The following is a 14,803-nucleotide window of genomic DNA, read 5'->3' as shown; positions in this document are numbered from 1 at the left end:
CTATATTCAGTCATGGTAAAACTTCACAGTGTAGATCAGGTCCCTGAAGACTTGAACACAGTTGGTGAAACTGGATTTAACAGGTCCACCGCATGGATGGGAAATGGAGGACCGTCTCGGAACACAATAGTTATTTATCAGGGGGCACTGTTAGTTCAGAGATGCATTCTTTTGATGAGATCTCGGGGCAACAGTTGGGGAATGTTTTTTTCTGAGAGAACTGAAGATGGCTTATGTCTCTTATCCTGATATTTCTCTGCATTGTTAAAGCCAGAGAGGAGAGGATATTCAAGTCTCAAGCAAGAAATGGTAACTCTTTCTATGAGTTTTTGGCTTTACCTTTTGGGTGGACCTCAGAGGCAAAATACCAAAATAGAAAAAAGAACATAAAGGACTCTTTTTCATATGACTTTATTGGGAAGCAGATGGCCATAATAGCATAATAGCAGAATCATTCACATGTCATTAAAAAGGATGTAAAAAACAAAAAAGCAAATCCAAAAAATTGAAGTGTGGAGTGCTGTTACTCCAGAGAACAGATATGACACAAGGATTGCTCAAATAGCAGGTGGAATACTTCTGTTCACATTCTTGGGTCTCTCTTTCATGGGTTTATTAAAAAGAGTCTACACAGAAAGTACAGGGCTACAGTGAGGTTATGTTATAGCTTCTATAAAAGTATGTGGATGAATGCTGCTATCAGGATGTCTGAAGAGGCTTCCACATCATGTAGGCCTCTCCCCTACTTTCCGTATGTCTTCCTGAACATAAATAATTTGGTTTTCTTCACCGTTAATAAATGAGTTGGTATCTGCAGCTTTTTGTAACATTACATTGTATTGATTGCAAATGTTAAGTGCATAATACTGAATGCATGTTGAGAGTTTAACTATGAGGTGGGTGCCTTTCTGACCTTGATATTGTAATAGCCAATGTAAGGTATTGGAAGCTTATTTTTTTTTACATGGCCCTGTGTTAGGTACTGAACTGTACTGAATTTGGAAGGGATAATGTGAGGTACTCCCTCCACCCCACCAGAGACTGAGTGCAGTATAGTGGTTCCCAAGGCATCAATTTCTAAGAGTAAGACCTGGGCAGTGCCAGTGCTCTCTTCTCTTAATGCAGCAGCTGCAACTCCTGTCCAATGGTATAATGTTGGCCTGCCTCTCATTTAGTTAAACCAAGGCTGCTCCAAATCTCATATCATGTCAGACTGAACAAAATTGAAATCTGGGACAATCTAAGTCTATCATTGTGTAAAATGAGCATGTGTAAAATGATACAGACATTCATTGCACGAAGTTCAGGTAGGAAAGGGTTCTGTGGTTAGAACTCCATGCCTAGTGTCAATCACAAAAGCCATCGCTCTAGCAGACATGCCTGTGTTTGGGAACCACTGTGCTAAGTCCCCTCTTGCCTCCAGTAGCCCAGGAAAAAGGCTCTGATCTCCTCCTGCTAGATAGCTCATTGGGCAATGTCTGTTTCATTCAGTTCTGCAGTTAGTGGACTAGAAGGCTTTTGAGCATTTAAAACTCTTGCTATTTTAAAGCAGCCATATATTATAGAAACAAAAACAAATGGAGTACAGTGAATGTGATAAGATAAATTATCTCTTGGGGTTCTAGTGACTTCCTAAAAGCAATAGAGTATAAACAAGAATAGCACCTGAACCTCTGAGTGGAATTATTTCCTTCAATATCACTGTAGAATATAACTAGCTTTCTTAGCTACAAAGCTTGCACTATTTTGGTGACCTGCCCCTTTAAATGAACTGTTTCTGATCGCTTCTTTGCTTTATATGGGGAAAAATTATTTTTTTTTTATGGTAAAATCAGCACAAGCAACAGTGAGATGATCTTCATTATACAGCATCACTGAAACTGTGTACTCTCCCTGTGTGAAACAAAAGCAAAACATTAGATTAGCACACAAATAGTACAGAACTGCCTCTCTTCATAGAAGAGAGTCCCCTTTTTCTTTAAAATTGTTATACCCCTCCTGAAAGCTCTTCCAGTCCAAATATGTTTCAATGGTGGTAAAAGTTGTGGCCCATTTTTCTTGCCAAAGGCCCCTCTTCATAGATGTCAAATGTTGATAGCGCAGCAAATTCAAAATTAAAACATGGCGGTAAATGCTTCCATAGGGAAGCAAAACTTTTGATATTTAAAAATTCCTTTCAGGTCCACACAGCTTTTCTTGCTCTTTCTGAAACTACTGCACCTTGGCTTTTGTTATTAAGGCTTTTTCTTTACTTTGCAGCTGCTGTATAATCAGAGTGGGAGAAATGTTCTTTTGACTGGGATTCATCCCACTCTAATCTTATTGTTCAAATATTGCACTGTTATAACTTCAGATGAATTTTCACAGATGTTAACATATTAATTGGGTATTTTTAAAAAAAGCATCATCTGTAGAAACACATGACACGGACACAGAACTTGCTGTATCTGAGTTCCAACAAAACAGGTGGTAACAATAACGCTTCCTTCGGGGACAATTTCACATCAGCACTCTGCACAATGTAAAAGAGAAACTATGCACAGTCCAAATGTGTTGACCTGGGCTTAGGGAACATCCTAATTTCATAGGTCAAAATATCTCTCTCCTCCTAACAGTCAGAAATATTGGGAAAGTCAGGTGGCTAAGCTCACTTAAGAGATTGAGAGGAAGACTTAACACAGAAATTTGTTTTAATTCTGGATTTTTGAGCCACATTTGATCTTCTCTGCAGAAACTGGGCAGGAAACCTGCCAGCAGTGTGGAAGCTCAGAGGAGCAGTGCTGCCTTTGGCCTGAGCCCATAGAAACCTCTCTGGGTGTTAAGAGCTCTCTGGCTTTGAGGTGGTAGGTGTGTGCATCTAGTAATTGACTGTTTTCCTGGGGATTCTCCTCTCTGTACCATGTGGATTTCTGCAACAGTAACTGACCTCTTCCCCCTTGAACCTCTCTTTGGGGACAGTACAGTGTAGGTTCTGGAGGAGGCCCCATGACAATGGTTCCTGAGTATATAGCCTTGTTTGTACTGGACTCCATAGATGCTGACTCCGTGGGTGCTTTGGGGCTAGAGCACCCATGAGGAAAAATTGGTGGGTGCTCTGCACCCACTAGCAGCTCCCCACCCTGCCCCCCTTCCCCAGCTCGCCTCTGCCTCTTCTCTGCCTCTGCCTCCTCCCCTGAGTGTGCTGCATACCTGCTTCTTCCCCCTAGCTCCCAGCACTTGCGCCGCCAAACAGCTGTTTTGCACGGCAAGCACTGGGAGGGAGGGCAGAGGATGGGGAATGCGGTGTGCTCAGGGAAGAGGCGGGGCTGGGCTGGGGTTTTGGGGAAGGGTCCAATGGGGCAGGGAGGGAGCAGAGTTGGGGTGGGGACCTTGGGGAAGGGGTTGGAATGGGAGCGGAGAAAGAGTGGAGTAGGTGCAGGGCCAGGGGCGAGGGGGCGCCTCTCAGAGACAACTCATATCTGCTGTGAGTGGTAGTGAGGGGCAAAATTTAAAGGTTTGGCCACCCCTGAAATAGCTCGAGTCACTGCCCTCCTCCCTCTGAGGCAGGTCCCTCCCCCTTACTCTCAGTCTCCCTGCCTGGAAAGCAGCAGCCCCGCCCTGCAGCTCCTAGCTGTTGCTCCTGGCTCTCCCCATGGGGCACAGCTCATGGGCTCCGCCACACCATGTGACCGAGCGGGGCCCGCAAACCTTGGCAGAAATCTGGGGAGACATGTGACCCCACATTCCTTCTCCCCATGTGTCACCTCTGGACTCTCTTGTGGTTGCTAATATCAGATCTATGTTTATAATAATCAGAGGCAGATTTTGCAACCCATATACATGTTGAGTAGTACCTTATTCCCCATGAGTGGAAGAATTGGTCCTTATTCATAGACTCATAGGTAATTGAGGTTGGTTTCCTGTTCTGTTATTTATAAATTTAGTAATTCTTCAGTGCTATATAGTCTTTTGCCTGGATATGGGGCTGTTGTGACCTGTCCCAATTGTTCTCAAATGACTGGATTTCTTTAAATTTTATTATCACTTTTTGATAATTTGGAAAACTGAATTCTTATAAATAAAAAAATCTGAGAAGAATGACTGTCTTTCTTATTTAGGTCTGGATTCCCTAACTCTCACAGGGCCAGATTCTTATAGAAGGTTTTCTTAGATAATCTCATTGTCCCATCTGACCTTAAAAATCTATGAAATATATATCCTTACTCACATTAAGTACCTTATTGTAGAAGTGGGACTACTTATGGGCCAAGTTGCTTATCAGTGTCTCATGGAATTATATTCTAGTCAACATGAGCAGAATGAAGCAGTAGTAGGTCTTTGACTGCTTAATGGGATTGTACACTTTAGTTTTGGTGGCCATGATTCTCCCCACCTGCAAGTTCTTAACCAATGGCCACTCTGATCTAGACCCATGTGCCCCCTTCCATTGGCCTCCTCAATTCTTTGGCAAATGATCGATGTCTTTACCTGGCTGAGGACAGTGTTTAGTTGTGCCTGGGCAGGTAAACAGATGCAAGGAGGCTTTCAGCATCTCTGGCACTGTGTGCCTGTCTGCTGAAATTCAAGCAGGAGATTGGTTCAGTATGGAGTATGCTACTTCCAAAGACATAATGGATAAGCAGGGAAGGAGAGGTGGTAAAATAGGCCAATGAGAGTAGAAGTGAAGGACTGATCGGAAGGAAAAGAGGGGAGAGAGAGGTTGTGTCCTCTAGTCTAAACTCCTTTCACTTCCTCTCCACTTCTTCCTTTCTCCATTTCTTCCCCTTCCCCACTACCCTTGATTCTCATCTTAAGACTTCAGCAAGTTTAAGCTCCTTGCAGCAACTACTGGTATAGAAAACATTGCTCCAGTGGTGCTAATGGGCCCTTGCAGAGGTGACCTTCCTCTTAGGAATCACCAGGAGGTGCTGCTTCCCCTGCTACCAATGCAAGAATCAGGGCAGGGCAGTGTACTAGAGGGACAAGCTACAAACATGGGGAAAACCAACCGTGCTGAATGTCCCCAGCCTCCAGTACTAGAAGAGTGAATCTGTTACTGTACTAGAGACATTCTGGTAGGACAATGTGGTGGTTCTTCAGGACATAAGACTTGCCATACTGAGTCAGACCAATGATCCGTCTGTCACTGTATCCTGTCTCCAACAGTGGCCCATACCAGAGCTTCAGGTGAAGTGTACAGAACAGGGCAGTTGAGTCTTTCCCTCCTGGCTTCTGGCAGGCAGAGGATTAGGGTCATCCCAAACATGGGGTTGCATCCCTGATCATCGTGGCTAATAGCCATTGATGGACCTATCGTCCGTGAATTGACCTAATTCTTTTTTGAACCCAGTTACATTTTTGGCAATCACAACATCTCATGGCAATGAGCTCAACAGGTTAACTGTACATTATGTGAAAAAGTACTTCCTCTTGTTTGTATTAAACCGACTGACTATTAATTTCATACGATGATCCCACATTTGTGTATTGTGGGAAAGGGTAACTAACACTTCTCTATTCACTTTTTCCACACAATTCATGATTTAAGAGGTCTCTACCATATCCCCCTTTAGTCATTGCTTTTCTAAGCTGAACAAGCCTAATCTTTTTAGTCTTTCCACGTATGGAAGCCATTCCATATCCTTGATCATTTCTGTTGCACTTCGCTGAACATTTTTCAGTTCCACTGTATTCTTTTTGAGATTGGGCGACCAGAACTGGACAAAGTATTCAAGGTGTGGGGGCACCTGAATTTATAGAGTGGCATTATGATAGTTTCTGTCTTATTTTCTATCCCTTTCCTAATGGTTGCTAACATTCTGTTAGCCTCTTTGACTGCTGCTGTTCACTGAGCTGAAGTTTTCAGAGAGCTATCCACAGTGACTTCAAGATGTCTTTCTAAACATCACTCTGATTATTAGCCATGGTGGCATTCTTTTAGTCCTCTTATTGTCTTTTCTGGTTGAGGGTAAACATTTAGTCTGAGCCTCTATTATGGTGTTTTTAAATAGTACCCCTGCTACTTACAGGCATTTAACCCTTGTGATAGCGCCTTTTAATTTCCATCTAACAAGTATCCCTATTTTTATGTAGTTCACCTTTTCAAAGTTAAATGTTACCGTAGTAGGTTTTGGGGTGCTTTTATCCCCTCTATGAGAATGTTAAATGTAAGTACATTATGGTCACTATTACTGACTGATTCAGGCATAGTTACTTCTTGGCCCAGATTCTGGATTCCAGTTAGGACTTAATCAAGAATTGCCGCCCCCCCCTTGTGGGTTCCAGGACTTGCTGCTCCAAGAAGCAGTCACTGTTGGTGTCTAGAAATTTTGTCTCTGCATCATGCCCTGAGGTGACATTTACCCAGTCAATATGAGAATAGTTGAAATCACCCATTATTATTGCGCTTTTTGCTCTTAGGGTATGTCTACACTACGGGATTATTCTGATTTTACAGAAACCGGTTTTTTAAAATGGATTGTATAAAGTCAAGTGCACGCGGCCACACTAAGCACATTAATTCGGTGATGTGCATCCATGTACCGAGGCTAGCGTCGACTTCCGGAGTGTTGCACTGTGGGTAGCTATCCCATAGCTATCCCATAGTTCCCACAGTCTCTCCCGCCCATTGGAATTCTGGGTTGAGATCACAATGCATGATGGAGCAAAAACAGTGTCGCAGGTGATTCTGGGTAAATGTCGTCAATCAATCCTTCCTCTGTGAAAGCAACGGCAGACAATCATTTTGCGCCTTTTTTCTCTGGATTGCCCTGGCAGACGCCATAGCATGGTAACCATGGAGCCCGTTTAGCCTTTTTTCACTGTCACCGTATGTGTACTGGATGCTGCTGACAGACGTGGTACTGCAGCGCTACATAGCAGCATTCATTTGCCTTTGCAAGGTAACAGAGACGGTTACCAGCCCTATTGCACTGTCTGCTGCTTTGGAAATTGGTGATGACGGTTACCAGTCATATTGTACCGTCTGCTGCTGTCATTGGTGCTCCTGGCTGGCCTCACTGAGGTCGGCCGGGGATGCATGGACAAAAATGGGAATGACTTTCCAGGTCATTCCCTTCTTTATGTTTTGTCTAAAAATAGAGTCAATCCTGCCTAGAATATGGGGCAAATCTACTAAAGAACCAGAGAGCACAGCCGCTCCAGGTCAGAACCCCAGAGATCCTGCAGAAATGATGAATTGCATGCCATTCTAGGGAGTGCCTCTGCAACAACCCCACCCGTTGCTTCTCTCCTCCCACACCCCTCCTCGGCTACCGTGGCAGTTATCCCCCCATTTGTGTGATGAAGTAATAAAGAATGCAGGAATAAGAAACACTGACTTTTTAGTGAGATAAAATGAGGGGGAGGCAGCCTCCAGCTGCTATGATATTCCAGGCAGGACATCTCCATTACTCATTAAAGAGTGTGGGGGAGAGGAGCACAGCCTCCCGCTGTTATGATAGTCCAGAATCTCCATTAGACATGAAAGGAGTGGGGGAGAGGAGCTCAGCCTACAGCCGGTATGATGAGGACAGTTACCAGCCCTATTGCACCATCTGCCAGGACTGAATCTCCAGGACACAAAGCTTAAAGAAGGGAATGACCAGGAGTCATTCCCATTTTTGCCCAGGCGCCTCCGGCCGACCTCACCTAGGCCAGCCAGGAGCACTCACAGGATGATGACGAGGACGGCTATCAGTCATATTGTACCGTACCGTCTGCCACCGGGGAGGGGAGAGGAGAAGATGCTGCTGTTTAGCGCTGCAGCACCCCATCTACCAGCAGCATGCAGTAGACATACGGTGACATTGAAAAGAGGCGAGAAATGATTTTTTTCCCTTTTCTTTGGGGGGGGAGGGGTAAATTGACGACATATTCCCTGAACCACTGGTGACAATGTTTTTGACCCTTCAGGCATTGGGAGCTCAGCCAAGAATGCAAATACTTTTCGGAGACTGCAGGAACTGTGGGATAGCTCAAGTCCTCAGTCCCCCCTCCCTCCCTCCATGAGCGTCCATTTGATTCTTTGGCTTTCCATTACGCTTGTCACACAGCACTGTGTTGAGTCCCTGCTGTGGCCTCTGTCTATCATAGCCTGGAGATTTTTTCAAATGCTTTGACATTTCGTCTTCTGGAACGGAGCTCTGATGGAACAGATTTGTCTCCCCATATAGCGATCAGATCCATTATCTCCCATACAGTCCATGCTGGAGCTCTTTTTGGATTTGGGACTGCATCGCCACCCGTGCTGATCAGCACTCCATGCTGGGCAAACAGGAAATGAAATTCAAAAGTACGCAGGGCTTTTCCTGTCTATCTGGCCAGTGCATCCGAGTTCAGATCGCTTTCCAGAGCAGTCACAATGGTGCACTGTGGGATAGCTCCCGGAGGCCAATACCATCGAATTGCGGCCACACTAACCCTAATCCGACATGGCAATACTGATTTGAGTGCTATTCCCCTCGTCGGGGAGGAGTACAGAAATCGGTTTTAAGAGCCCTTTATAACTATATAAAGGGCTTCGTTGTGTGAACGGGTGCAGGGTTAATTCCGCTTAACGCTGCTAAATTTGGTATAAACGCGTAGTGTAGACCAGGCCTGAGTCAGGTAATTCTTAGATTTCAGGACATAACCACAGGGAACTTACTTGGGGGATTTCATGGATTCCCAGTGTGACAGGCCCTTCGTAGTAGATATGTTCTGAAAAACAAATGGATGATGATTGTGCAATGAACAAAGGAAACAAGCAGGTGGTAGTATGCACTGTTTTATAGCAATACTTTAAAACCCTCAGTGACAAGTGCTCTAGGACTTAAAAAAGCTTTATGGACAACAACTCTCTGAGAGAAGCGTAAAGGTATGGACCATCTTGCTAGTGTAGGAGAGACTATGCAGAGTCCCAGTGTCATCACTGCCCATCTGAGTAAAGTTGTGCAGGTGCTTCAATGTCTGCAGAATCCGGGCCTATAACTCCTGTCTAGAATCTAGCAAAACTAAACAAAACAGGGTTTTGAAGTATTTTTTAAATTATGAGTCATTACTCGATGCAGCAGAGAAGCCTCAGACTCTAAGGCTCCTGCTTCATGCACAGAAGTGAGCAACCATGGCAACAGCTCTTTGAAAAGGAAAATGCTTCCCATGGCACAGGTGAAGCAGCTGGAGAGTCCAGGCCATGAGCCAGCTGTAGTCTAGTGAATTGAATTTAGGGTCAGCAGCTAAAATATCCTGAATTCTAATCCCAGTGTTGATGTCGACATTTTGGGCCCCTTAGACAAGTCACTTGCCATTTCTGCCTTCATTTCCTCTTTTATTAAAAAAAAAAAAAGTGGGTTTTGAGCATTTGCGGAAGCAGAGGTGTAGATGGGAGCTGTCCTATTTGTAAAATGCTGGTGTGGACAGTGCAGTGCAGAAAGCAACCCCTTGCTGTAGAATCTCCTGTAATGGGCCATGTTTGAGAAGGAAAATGCAGCAAGTGAGACAGGCAGCTTGGAACCAGGATCAGACTGCCCAACAAGTCCTGGACAGCAGCAGAGGACAAAAGTGGAGGAAGTATGAGCTCTGAATCCTTCTCTAACAGTTGGAGATAGAGACTCTTCACAGGTCACGTGAATCAATGGAGTCAGCCCTGGAGTATTTCAGAACTAGCAAGAGATTGAAAGTGAAATGATGGTGTCCTCGCTTTGCAAAACCTATGTCTGAAACTGAATTAAACAAGATCAGACAACACACATGCTTCTGAACGTGTGGGGATGCTAGTATCTCCCTGGTGAAGGCAGATGCTAATTTTTCTACTACACCATAAGTCAACTTTGACCATCCCACCAGGGCTAGATTAAGGCAATCCTGGGCTGTAGATGTACTTCCCCCATTAGGAGACCCTGAGATCCTGCCCATGCATTGTGGCCACACTCTTGCTTGAGGTGGTAGCAGTAGGAGTTATTCCTAGGACTACTGTGTGCTGAGCAGAAACCATCACCACCAGTACTATTCTTTGGGGCATCTGGGGGAACCGATCTGGAATTTAGTAGGAGATAGGAGCTGTGCACCCCTGAGTTCTATTCCTTTGTGAACTGAGTGAATATCAGTCCCACTTCATAGATGGGGAAATGGACTCTTCTCCCCTGTACCAGTAGGTGGGCTTCTGCTGCGGGGGATGAGAGCAGCTTTAATCTTCAGCTACTGGAGGCTCCCAGGAGATGTTCTGAATCAATAGGTCTACTGGATTTTATGACCAAACCCCTAGCTGACCAGAACCACCCACTTTGGTGGCTGTGTTGTTTAAACCAGGTCCCTGAAACCAATGTGATTGCCTCTCCATGGACTTTACAAAGCTGGGGCTACAGCAGAAAGCAGTGTCTCCCAAGGCTGAATCCAACTGAATGCATGTCTTGCTTTTGAGATTCCAGTTTAACATAGTATTCTCGATACAGTACATCTTCCTAAACCCTTGCATTTACCTATCAGTGAGGGGCAAATCAGATAAATTAGTTGCAGTAATTATAAATAAGACAAACACTTAGCTTTGTGCATTGAATGGAAAGTATTGCCTCTTTGGAACTTTCCTGTCTGAGTTCACATAGGTTATATAGTATGAACGACTGATCTTATTTATGGGATCAATTCACAAATCATGGGAAACTTTCCAGTCAAAAGGTTCCCCCATCTTCATATGTGCAGGATACTAATAAGTCACAGCATCTGTTAATGTCCCAAGAACATTGGCTGTTTTGCACTATCTTCCATGTTCAACCCTTCTCTTAAGGGCTAACATGACTGAAGAGGTTTTCTGCAGAACATCATAAAAAGGTCTCTAGATACTGCTGACTTCGGGCTTTCTTTTCTATTTTGTGGATTCTTTTCACTCTTACTTCCTAACAAAAGTAATTTACTCCTCCCTGCCATCAACAGGTCTCTTGCAATTTACAGTAGGAAGTGGAGCAGGTAAGAATTTCCTGAGAATTACTTCAAGTTACTTGTTCTTGTGAAGTTGCCTCTCATTTCTGACAAAACACCTATAATGAAATTCTGACGCCTCTTTCTCAACAATTTCTTAGGCTGAAAATCTTTGAACATTCTCACACTTGTTACACTATATAAAGACCCCAGTACATCTACACCCACCTCTTCCTTTTCTGGGCTTTAAACCTTTATAGATTTTTTATTTTTTTCTGTGTGAGTAATAATACAGTAATACTTAGCTCTTCTAGGGCCAGATCCTGCACCCATTCAACTCAATGGCACAACTGCCATGAATTCTGTTGGTTCAGAACTGATCTGAACAGTGCTCATCTATAAATATTGGAGCTGAGTGAGTATCATTAACTCACTTTACGGGTGGGAGAAACTGAGGTGGAGAGGATGAGTTTCTTACTGAAGGTCATATGGCAGATCAGACCAGAACCCAGCTCTGTGGTGCAGTTGCTTGCTGAGAATACATGTCCATTTCCTCACAATTGCACTCAAAAGAAATACCTAACTTCACATCTTATACTCTGCAAGTGTAACTTATTATACACACAAGCCATTACATGTGTATGTTCATTTGTAACTAAGGTCCGAGTTAAGGTTTTTATGTTGAGTGTGATTGAAAGAAATTGGGTGTGTGCTTTGAGCATCCTATGTTGGATGTGAAAAAGTGAGTTTGTGCAGCCGCAAAGTTTGTGAGTGTGTTTGGGCATTAATTGGGTAAGGTCTCTGAGTTGTGCTGGATGTGGATCCTAAAGTTACCAGAACGGGTGGTTTTTCTGTTTTTTGTGACTGTGTTGATGGGAAGTACATTTGAGCAATCCTAACTCTTTTGTAGCCATTTTCTTGTGAGGGATATGAACGACAATCAGAAAAATTCCTCCCTAGAGAGAGGAAGCTCATCTTTAAACTTAATACCACAAAGACTCTAGTAGTGAAAAAAATCATTGCTAAAGTTCACCTCTTTGCCTTCTTTGGAACTGAAGAGAGTATAATAGGTTTAGATCTCAAAGAAACAGACATAAGTTGTTCGGAATCATGTTTGAGATCCCTCGTGAGCTTTGCTAGACCGGTTGTGACCATTATACAATTTGTTTAAATAAAAGTAAAAAGATAGGTAACAAATGCTATAATTGAAACGAAGATGTTGGTAAAACATCCATCTATGTTTGTTCTGACATGACAGTTCTAATCATGGGTTGCTCATCTAGAAGTAAAAGATAATAGAGGAAGGAAAATGTTCTCTATTAGCCACTTTTGACTCCTCCTCAATTACATTCCATGACACCCTCCTCTCTCTCAGCCCTGTATATTCCTAGCTCTCTCAAAAAAGATCTATAAATGGAACGAACTATAAAGCCTGTGGCTTGTTTAGGAGCGGGGTAGGAGAACGCTTTTACAGTCTTTGTTCTCACTACAGTGGCCAACCAAAACCTGCTTGCAACTATATTTAAACTGAGGTCAAATAAAATTTGCTTTACAAATGTTACTCAACATGCAATGAAGATGGGGCTTTAATTGACAAAATTCAGCTCTAAAAAGAGAATGGTCTGCCATCTTCACACTTCCTTCACCTCATATTTGACAGCTCAAATTATGGCCCTCGCTGCACAGGGCAATGGTTGAGTTTAACAACAATGCTAACAACTGGGCCATGTCTACACTAGAGACCTTACAGTGGCACAGGTCTCCCGTGTAGCTGCTCTATGCCAGTGGGAGAGACCTCTCCTGTCAACATAATTAAACCACCCCCAACGAGCAGCAGTAGGTGTGTTGGCAAGAGCGCGTCTCCCACTGACGTAGGGCGGTCCGCACCAGCGCTTTTGTCAGTGTAATTTATGTCGCTCAGAGGGTTGTTTTTTCATACTCCTGAGTGACATAAGTTATGTTGACAAAAGTGCTAGTGTAGACACAGCCTTCAAATGTGGCTGTGCTGAGCTGCTCCATGTGGGGCTGGAGACCAAACTGCATTATAATATAGTGTAAAAACGTACACTGACTATCTAGAAAACACCACATCTCCATTTTGGAGCCCCATCATCTAGCAGACTTAACCCCTTCCCTCTGTGGATTGCATGGGAAAGTCCTGACTACCCAGTGAAGGTGGCTATTAAACAACATGGCTTCTATTAACAACTGTGTGATAAGGTTCCGTCATTCATTGAGGGCAGCTTCTAAATGAAGATACATGGCATTATTTAAAAAATCAAGTGTTGTTTTATATCATGATGTACTTCAATTAGTGAAAACAGTCTCCCTGCCAGGCTAAGATTAAGGGCCTGGGTACCCCAGAAGGGTTTGGCTGTGTGGCTTAATGTGTAAACAGCAGCTTGTGCTGGGCTCAGGATCGACTCTAGTTCTCCTTGATGCGTTTCCTACGGGGTGTTATTAAGCACTTCATCAGAATAAGACAGTCTTCCAGTAGGTCTGTGGGTGTCTTATTTTTTCTTTAATTCAATACACTATTGAGAAAGCCTCTGAATTTAATTTTTCTGTCTACCTGGCTTGCAGAATTTACATAATTGGTTGCTTGTGCAGTATTTCTCTGCAATTCTTTTTGATATCTCTGTACTGTGTGAAATGTCTTAGCAATTCCCCCGATGCCATCTTGTCCACAGTGCAGTGTGCAGTCACAAAACCCACAGCCCTACAGCAAATGAATTATTGTAGTGCTGATGGAGATGCAGGTGACTGGGGAAAAATAGCTTTCAAAACTAACTTACTGAACTGCCATTCTCTTAGCTCTCTGGGAAATTGCCCTCCACCCACCTTTCTTTTCAAATCAGCCCAAAGAGATGAGCATGGCATCAGGAAGAATAAGAATTTATTATTATTAGAGATCCTTAAATAAAACCAAACACCTAAGATGATACCAAAATGTACCTTGGTCCAAATGCTGCAGTTAGGGTGACCAGATGTCCTGATAAAATCGGGACTGTCCTGATTTTTAGGCCTTTGTCCCGCGTCCTGATCGATGTTTGTTCGGGACTCTGTTTTTTTTTTTCTCTCTCTGCTTTTTTTTTTTTTTTTGCTCCCACAGTGGGGCTCCCCAAAATGTGTCCCGATATTTTCTTCATCCCATCTGGTCACCCTAGCTGCAGTCTTGAATCCTTACTCAGGATTATGGGTCAGTGAACAGGAAACACAACTTTTTAGATAGGAGACATTTCTCCAGTAATCTTGTTCATTAGCTCAGCCCTTGCTTTTACAAAAATAGGAGACAATCCTGCAATATCCTCAGATATGCAAGCAGTCTTGCTGAAATAAGACTGCTACTGAACATAAGGGGTGTAGGCCCATGCTACTTATTTACATTATATATTGAGTTGTAGATTATCCTTCTAAATTCCCCTTGAACACTGAGGCCTTGTCTACACCACAAAGTTGCAGCGCTGGTGAGGGGGTTACAGCGCTGCAACTTAGGAGGTGTACACACCTGCAGGGCATTACCAGCACTGCAACTCCCTGTTTGCAGCACTGGCCGTACACCCGGTCGAACCTCGGGTGTAGAGGATCCAGCGCTGGATCACCAGCGCTGGTCATCAGGTGTAGACACTCACCAGCGTTTTTCTTGACCTCCGTGGAATAAGCAGGTATCCCAGCATACCTGAGGAAGCCTCTCTGGTAATCAAGAAAACTCCACTGCCCTGTGCTCACCTGACCCCTCCTTTAAATGCTCAGCTGTAGTGTAGTCTCCTTCCCCGCGGTTTGCTCCGGTGTTCCCCGACCCCCCCTCCAAGCAGGTCTCCTTCCCCGCGGTGTGCTCCGGTGTTCCCCGACCTCCCCTCCAAGCAGGTCTCCTTCCCCGCGGTTTGCTCCGGTGTTCCCCGACCCCCCCTCCAAGCAGGTCTCCTTCCCC

General features: G+C 44.1%; 1 protein-coding gene across 1 annotated transcript in view; it reads right to left on the bottom strand.

Annotated features, from left to right (window-relative positions):
* Positions 1-395: 395 nt before the first annotated feature.
* LY86 (lymphocyte antigen 86) overlaps positions 396-14,803 on the bottom strand; it is a 46,339-nt gene continuing 31,931 nt past the window's right edge. Inside the window, exons 4-5 of the mRNA XM_050940344.1 lie at positions 8,627-8,679; positions 396-1,893 (exon numbers count right to left, since the gene is read on the bottom strand). Of these exons, the coding sequence (XP_050796301.1) occupies positions 1,810-1,893; positions 8,627-8,679 (137 nt within the window). The 3' untranslated portion in view covers positions 396-1,809. The remainder of the gene's footprint in view (positions 1,894-8,626; positions 8,680-14,803) is intronic.

The sequence above is a fragment of the Gopherus flavomarginatus genome, chromosome 2, assembly GCF_025201925.1.
Source record: "Gopherus flavomarginatus isolate rGopFla2 chromosome 2, rGopFla2.mat.asm, whole genome shotgun sequence".
In the NCBI taxonomy this organism is placed as follows: domain Eukaryota; kingdom Metazoa; phylum Chordata; order Testudines; family Testudinidae; genus Gopherus; species Gopherus flavomarginatus.
The sequence above is the reverse complement of the archived record's forward strand: the minus strand, read 5'-3'. Positions and strand labels throughout refer to the sequence as shown.